The 8,476-nt window shown below is 41.4% G+C and overlaps 1 protein-coding gene across 2 annotated transcripts; it reads left to right on the top strand.

Annotated features, from left to right (window-relative positions):
- The first annotated feature begins 284 nt into the window (after positions 1 to 284).
- si:ch211-242e8.1 (uncharacterized) lies at positions 285 to 7,932 on the top strand. Of its 2 annotated transcripts, none has more exons than XM_066685706.1 (5): positions 285 to 944; positions 5,277 to 5,471; positions 5,651 to 5,807; positions 6,720 to 6,908; positions 7,067 to 7,932. In XM_066685706.1, exons 1-5 carry the CDS (start codon positions 746 to 748, stop codon positions 7,260 to 7,262), a joined length of 936 nt encoding a protein of 311 aa, XP_066541803.1. In that variant the 5' UTR covers positions 285 to 745; the 3' UTR covers positions 7,263 to 7,932. The 2 variants fall into 2 exon arrangements, with proteins under 2 accessions (XP_066541803.1, XP_066541804.1); XM_066685707.1 differs by having other exon boundaries at positions 289 to 944; positions 6,720 to 6,899.
- The last annotated feature ends 544 nt before the right edge of the window (positions 7,933 to 8,476 follow it).

An 8,476-nucleotide genomic window follows, 5' to 3' on the forward strand; every position in this document is an offset into this window, starting at 1 on the left:
ACTAATTATCTCTGTCATCTGTTCCTCAGTCATAACATTTCCCATTCTCTTGCCCCCAACTCCCCACAAAGCTCAACTCCTTATTGAAAATCTTGCATCCTTTTTCTCTCCCCCATTTCCTGAACCACTTTGTTTACATCTCAACGACGCAAAAGAGCTGGACATTTTTTCCTGCATCATTTCTGTATCAATTCTAACACCCACCCACTGCCCAACACACACACACACACACACACACACATCAGCACATGTCCTCGCGCACCCCTCTTTGCCTCTCGAGGGACAGAGAGCGCACGCGAGTGAGTGGAGAGATGAGATCAGGGATTTAGAAGCGCGCGGAATTACGTCCACACGTGCAGCTCGGCGTTACGTAATAACCCCTGCCTCCTGCTGCTGCTGCTGCTGCTGGAGGAGCGCGAGCATCGAGAGCGAGCTGAAGCCAGAGAAACACAGCAACCGCGCAGACGACAAGAACAATGACCAAAACAACACCGCCAGCATCTTCATCATCACCATCATCATCATCCTTAACATCATCACCAGCTTCCGGGGCTATGGGCGCGAGACTGAACCTTCTGAGCAACAGCAGGAATTCTTAAGCCTTAGGTGACACCTTAGGGGACACCACACCACCTGACTGTCTCTCCCTGGATGCTACTAACTGTAACTGCTGGGATGCTAATGCCCACTCTCCCATACGGATTATTGCTGTACGGGTTATTGTAAGTGCGCGAGGACACGTTGGATGCTGCGCGTGCCGCCCCGGAGGCACCGTGTGAGGATGCGGTCAGTGTGGCCGCTGCTGTGGTCAATGTGTGGGCTCAGCGCGGGCGCTCCCACTGCCCACGGAGCCTCACTCAGCCCCATCCTGCTCGTGAGCACCGTGGCCACACCCACGGAGGAACAGACCACGCCCACCGAACCTCTCCGCACCAACGACACAGGTAAGAGGAGACCCTCACAGCACACGGTGTACTGTTTCTCTAGACATCACAGTTAGAACAATCATTACAAATACAGCCACACCATGAATCTCCATTTCCTGTTTTCTGATATGATTTGAAAACACCAGCGGTGGGTGGCACGGGGGTGCAGCAGGTAGTGACACTGGCACAAAGATGCGGGGTGTCGAGGTCCTTTTCTCGGGCCACTGTCTGTTAGGAGTTTGATGTGTTCTCCTTGTGTCTGTGAGGGTTTCCGCCAGGTGCTGTTCTCCAACTATCAGAAAACACGTTCTGCTTGGTGGAATGGCTGTGCAAAATTGTCCATGTTTGTGTGTTACTGGGTTAGTGTGTGATGCCCGGTGATGGACTTGTGCCCTGCCCAGGGTTGACTCTGCAACCTCCAGGACCCTGGTCAGGATTAAGTGAATATTGAAGATTACTTAATTAACCACCCTTACATACTCAGGTTTATGAAAAAACTTTGTGACAATTTTTTATGGATATGAGGTCTCAATTTTAATGCAATATGATTTTATATTTAAAAAAATATATTAATAATTGTAAAATATTATTATAATTAATAATTTGTGTGTGTGTGCGCTCGCAGCGTGTGCTGAGGGAACATCCACCACTATACCCACTATATCCAAAAAGGATGGGGTGAATATTCCCTCTCTCCCTCCCACTGCACACAAACATTCACAAATACATAACAGCAACAGAGCTTAGCTGCAATTAGCATCCCTTTAATACCCAATAAAACTGAACATGTCTAAACAGGCCAACAAGGCAAGCCATTAAACATTGCTGGGAACTCCTCAGCTCCCTTGCCCCACCTGAGCCCAGCATGATCTACAGTATTTTTGACTGATAGGATAAACTTTTGATGAAGACATACCTTACCAACTGTTAAGTCTGTGAATGGATCAGTTATGCACTGGCATTTTGCGTCAGCCAGTGGCACAGGAGGGAATGCATAGAAGCTGAAGCTGAATTGATGTCCTGTCTGGGGTGTGTATCTGCCTTACACCCAATGATTCTGAGTAAATTCTGGATCCAGTGCAACCCAAGTGAGGTTACAGAATCAAGTAGTTACAGAAAATAAACGAATAGAGGAAGAATTGAGCTAAAATTTAAACTAGATTGTCGAAAATTTGTAACAACACCTACCCTACAATTACATTTGTTGTTCCAAACACACTGGACCTGATACTTCAATATTAAATGATTTATGACTCACACAGTCAAAGATTTCAACTCATTACATCAATGAAAACAAGCCCCTAAGAGTCTTTATATCATTGACTGTTGGTTTTTCATTCAGCGAGTTTTTGTTTCTGAAGTGCTTCTGAAGGGCAGCATGCTTTTAACCACCTTTTTTTTCAATCTTTTATTCAAGGGAATGATGAAATCCCCAGTGCTGCAGAGCAACACAGACCAATTTAATGGGAGTTTCTTAATGGTAAAATGTCTTTGGGGATTGCCTGCTTTTGTGTAATCGTGACAACAGCTATTAATCTCTTGTGGTTTTGCAACAGCCAGTCATCAGATCTATCAAAAGTGTTATATATCACAACCTTTTAATGTCTGAGGTTTCTGACATTTGCTAAAAACAGTGACAAGGATTAGCATGCACAAGTAACATTTACAACCATGGATTCTGCCTGGTCACATGACATTCTGTACTACACCAAGAAGTACTAAACCGTAGATGCAGGACATTTTTCCCTCTTCTCTGCCTTCTGAGGATACAGTTTGCTGAGTATGAGATATTACAATTACATAAGACACTGTAGCTTGCTGTCATGTGCTCGGTGCCTACTGACACTTGTGTGAAACTTTACTCAGGGCACTTTAAGCAATACCTTTAGCAGCACTCTCCTCACCTGGGCTTGAAAAAGCTTAGATGGAATACATCTGTAGAATGGCTGGAATATTTTCTTGCAGTGCCTGTTTATAATAGTGGCTCTCAGTGGGATGGATAAATATTTGATGAAGCAACTCATATTTATTTAATCAGGTGCTATTCCCAGAATGGGAACTCTTCCTTGTTGGAAAGGGGCTTGATTGAACAGTGAGTTAGATGAGTGAAAAAAATGGGAGCCTTATATAAGTAACAGTGGCATGGGTGTAATTCAAGTATTTTAACTATACACTCTACAGGTTGTTTATAAAAACGCGTTGTAATTATTGTTATATGTTACACCACACAGATACTTTTCTGAGCACACCTTGATTTTCTTGTTCCTAGAATCCTTGCCTTGGTGTGACTAAAAGGGTTTTCCACAGATATTGCCACAGAAATTATCTATTGATACAAAAATCCAGTCATTAAGATTAAAACTTAAAAAATGATTAATGACAGGAATACCTGATTTCTTTGCCATGGTGGTGACCAGGGGTAAGGGGCACTAAGTGTGCAATGCAGATTTACTTACTTAGCCATTTATTTACTACCTTGAATGACCAATGAAAACACTACATCAGAGTTTGAGTTTTACAAGTGATATTTACAAAGGAAGAGTAGAAATGTAAAATCTCTGTACGGTGGCGCAGCAGGTAGTGTCGCAGTCACACAGCTCCAGGGACCTGGAGGTTGTGGGTTCGATTCCTGCTCCGGGAGACTGTCTGTGAGGTGTTTGGTGTGTTCTCCCTGTGTTTCGTCCGGGTGCTCCGGGTTTCCTCTCACAGTCCAAAAACACACGTTGGTAGGTGAATTGGTGACTCAAAAAGTGTCCGTAGGTGTGAGTGTGTGTGTTGCCCTGTTAAGGACTGGCGCCCCCTCCAGGGTGTATTCCTGCCTTGCGCCAAATGATTCCAGGTAGACTCTGGACCCACCGTAACCCTGAACTGGATAAGTGGTTACAGATAATGGATGGATGGAAATTTTATTCCTTTTTATTGTTGTTGTTAAGTACTTTGGACGTCTGGTTCCTTTCACCAGTTCTGTAAAAACTGACATATATAATAGAAAAGAGGAAACATGCCATAGTCATTTTCCTCTAGGAAATCAAATGAGCATGCTTTAAATACAAGTCAAGTCGTTTCCCTCTAGCAAATCAAATTAACCCAGTATTATGGCAATGTATAAGTTGCTGCCATCAGTTAAGCTGTAAGCAGTCTGCAAACCTCCCAATTACTGTAACTGGTTTCAGTGTGATTTAATAACCCAGAAGTTTGAATGGAAGTGTTATGGACCATAAAGCAGGGGTGAAGCAACCCAGATAAACTACAGAGAACATAAATGTCTGGACTGCTTACTGCTTACAAGATATGTAGTGACAATCTACTTTGGATGTAAACAGAAGCTGTAATTAGTGCCTTGAATGCCAACCTTAATAAGCAATGTCATAAAGAAAATCGTATTCCACCTGACATGATGATTTGTTTCACGATGCAATAGGCTGGTGTGTGCTGTGAGTCATGAGAGGAGTTGTGGATCTGCAAACTGTCAGCTTACAGCGTGATCACACTTTTTACACACACACACACACACACACACACACACACACACACACACACACACACACACACACACACACACACAAATGGAATGAAGCATCAACTGCAGTTGAGAGCCAAATATAACCCTTTGACTGTCTCAAGAATTAAAATTGTACGCCACCAATTTCTCAAACATTTTTCATTTCAGTAGCAGAGAGTAAACAGTCATACAGAGTGCTTTGATGCAGCAGGCCATGACAACGGGGGCAGCTGTGGCTTAAAGGTTAGACAAGGGATATTTGGACTGAAGGGATGCCGGTTTGATTACCATGATTGGCAGGAAAGTGTGGGGGGGGGTGGAGTGGGATGGTGAGTAAAGGAACAGAGATTGCCTCCTCCTTCAATATTCACCCCTAGCTACTGGGATGGCTACCTACTCTTCCTTGTGTATCTCTCTCTCTCTCTGTGTGTGTGTGTGTGTGTGTGTGTGTGTGTGTCAGTATGTGAGTTTGATTTCATGTAATGGTTTTCTGTGATTAGTGTTTGGGGGAATAAAACCCATCAAATGTTAAGTTCCTATTACAACCACAGTAACTAATTGACTCAAAAGCACTCTCTAGAATAGTGCATTTAGCATTAAAGTGTGAGAAATTTCCCTTTAAGGCATGTCACAGCAACAGTGGTTGAAAAGTAGATGCCTTTTATACTACTGTTAGCAAGAAACCATAGCACATTGTTTTTATTCAACAATGTTTTGTTCCTGTAAGCAATTTTTCACAGGGAAGTTCTTTAGGGAACCATTTTGTCTTAATGAGATGTTTTTTCCTGTCTGTTATTTGTTGGTTTGTCTGTCTCTCTGTCTGAATCTCTGAGTCTGTTTGTCTGCAGGTGGTTTGAGCTGTGTGTCTCTGCTTCCTCCACGGAGAGGATCCTACTATGTGGAGCAAGGTACTGGCGTTTCTGTGGGGTCAATCCTGGTGTTCTGGTGCCGGGAGGGCTATCAACTGGTGGGCAGTGAGAAGATCAGCTGCACTGTGCGTGCAGGCGTCCCTCGCTGGAGCAACTACCTGCCCGTCTGTGAAAGTAAGACACACTCAGTCTACTGTTTATTCCTGGTCTATTGTGAGGCTGGAATTCACTGGTAATTGATTGAATGAATGAACGAACAAACGAACGAACAAACAAACAAACAAACAAACCAGTAAATAAATAAATAAATAAAAGAGATTTAAAAAATGAACCTGTCAGTATTCCTCTTTCAGGCATCCCAAAGCCAGATGACCAGGGTCTGCGCATGGCCCTGCTAGTGTCTGTGGTCAGTGGAGTGGTCATCCTGGTCATGACTGTGTCCTTCATTGTGTGCTGCATCCAGGAGCGCATGAGCAAGAAAAAGGAAAAACATCGGGCAGGCAGAAGCAGGTTAGTCCAGTTTTATTAGTGCAATAAAAAATTATGTATTTCAGATCAGAATCAATTAAAAATTTTCTCAACATCTCAAAATTAGTAGCATATGGTTGGTAAACATGGATATAATTTTCACCAGTGGTAAGTTTCTTTAAAATTCTTTAAGGCATACTTGGATCAGCAGAGACCAAATGGAAAGTACTTGATTCATAATACCTGGATTATATTTTAAGCTCCATGGAAATATAATTCTTGTCATTTTTCTCAATTACATTTTTAAGGACAAGAAAATAAAAACATTATATTCTGTACATTTTCACTTAGACCTAATTAATAAATCAATTCTAATTTTGCTCTTAAGGTTTGCCGAATTGGTTTGATGTTGGCCTTAAAGCACACAATTTGCCTCGGTTTGGCCTCTCCTCTCTCAACATCCCTCTGCTCCTAGTACTAGCTGGCATAGGTATCTTTTAGCTGATGTGTCAGATCTGGGCAGTTTGCATTCTTCCTCAGGGTGTAAAGCTATTCATTGCCAATGTGTTTGTAAAAGTTCAGGAAACAAACAAACAAACAAAAAAGGGTGGGTGGGTCTACTGTGCTTTGAATGAAACATGTGTTTGCTCCCAACCACCCAAGGCTGGTGGGACAGTATGCAAAATACGAAAAAAATTCTGCAGAATTTAGGGATAAAATATATAAGGTTCTCAGTTTATGTGTATAATCTCAGTTGACTCTCAGAAACACAATGTTGAGTATTGAGCTGCGGAATGCATACAGCACCACATTTATAATATAACTTGAAAATTTATTTTCATATATATATATATATTGATTTCATGTTAACTTTTTATAAATTTATACTTTAACATGGAATTTTTCATATGATTAAACCTACTCCACTCTTTGTCACTGGTCAATGACGCTTAGGCGAAGAGAAAAGCGGCGTTCAAGATCCCAGAGAAGTCCATCATGGTTAGTCCGGGAAGAGCTGGATTGGGAAGCATTCCCACCTCCGAAAATTTTCAGCGTGTCACAGCGTTTTGAGCGAGCTGTCCCTCCTGGGAGTCCTCTTTATCCTGGGGTCACCAGAGGCTACGAGAACAGAGGGTACGAGAGGTGAGGAGGTTGTTTCAAAGAGAAACACCTCACCTAGATACTGTAGATAAATATTGTCACATGTGTGTTTGTGGTTTGCATGTTTCAAATTCTGGGCAATTCTAAGATCATCGACACAAAATATCAAAGTTAATTTGTTAATTTCCCCTTAAACACAGGAGTCAGGAAAGTCTGCTGAGGAGCCCTCATCCAGGCGTTTTTCACACAGACAGCCAGGTCTACCCTCACCTGGTTCTCCAGAGGGTCCAAACAGCTCCAAACCCTGAATCCAGCCCCACAACCCCAGTCTACCTGCATGTCTCCACTCCCCCCAAGGCCAAGACCCAGCGCCGTCCACCTGTAGTCCGTCCATAGACTGATACAGATTCCACCACAAAATTGTCCTAATGACTGCCCACGCTGGATGTGGCCATGGCAACTGGACTTAAACATTTATGAAAGCAATGGAGAGATTTTCCTGCCTATATGGGTATGGAAAATAAACTGGTCTGTTTGATCAGGAAAAGCACTTTGTTTTTTTCTACAGTGAAACAGATTTGTCTTTTTAATGTAAATTATTTTCAATTCCAGATACAGTGTGTAAATATATATGTAGCTAAAAGGCTTTCACTGAAATTCCATCAACAGATGAACACTAAACTGACACCGAAGGGGAGTTTAGAATTTCAGTGTTAAACCTTTTAGCCACCAGCTGACTGTAAATACGGCCAAAAACTGTACATACAGCTTTTGAGGATATTCTATATTTAGGAGCAGCTTTAGATTCTAAGATGTTTTTGTTTTGAAATATTCTTCTGCTTCTCTATGGTCAGCTCTGTGTTTATTCTCAGCTGTGGTGAGACACTGAAATTGTTTTCTTGGAATCACTTGTTGTAAAACTGTGTATGTTGTGAACAAATGACCAAATATTTATTATATATTTAAATAATAATATAAATGGATCTGCTATAAAATAATAAGCTTTGCATATTTTTGTGTGATTTTTAATAAAGTGATGTTGTCCATACACGTTATATTGCAGCCATTGCACATTAATATGCTACCTAAATAAAATCATGTGATTATTTTCAAATGTTTGTTTTCAATATATATACATATACTGAATATATATATAGATATAGTTACTGTCCAAAGAAAAGTATGTACCTATCTCCAAAATAGTAACTTCACACGAGAAGGAAAAAACCTGTGCTTTTAATGGAAGTCAATAATTTAAAAAAAAAGGATTATTTATGTTATTTTGAAGCATTCTTTGGTCTGTTCTTCATGAATTGTTCACACTATATGAAGGACAACTGCTGTGTTCAAATAGTTTTGTAAACTAAGAAATGCTTCAATCAGACATACAGGTTTTTTTATGGACATTGACAATATATATATTCATTCATTCATTCATTATCTGTAACCGCTTATCTAGTTCACGGTCACGGTGGGTCCAGAACCTACCTGGAATCATTGGGTGCAAGGCAGGAATACACGCTAGTCCTTCACAGGGCACAATATATATATATATATGTGTGTGTGTGTGTGTAGATTTCCCTTATAAGTATTACAATTCTGCTACCTTA

This window comes from Hoplias malabaricus, chromosome 11 (genome assembly GCF_029633855.1).
Source record: "Hoplias malabaricus isolate fHopMal1 chromosome 11, fHopMal1.hap1, whole genome shotgun sequence".
Taxonomy (NCBI): Eukaryota; Metazoa; Chordata; class Actinopteri; order Characiformes; family Erythrinidae; genus Hoplias; species Hoplias malabaricus.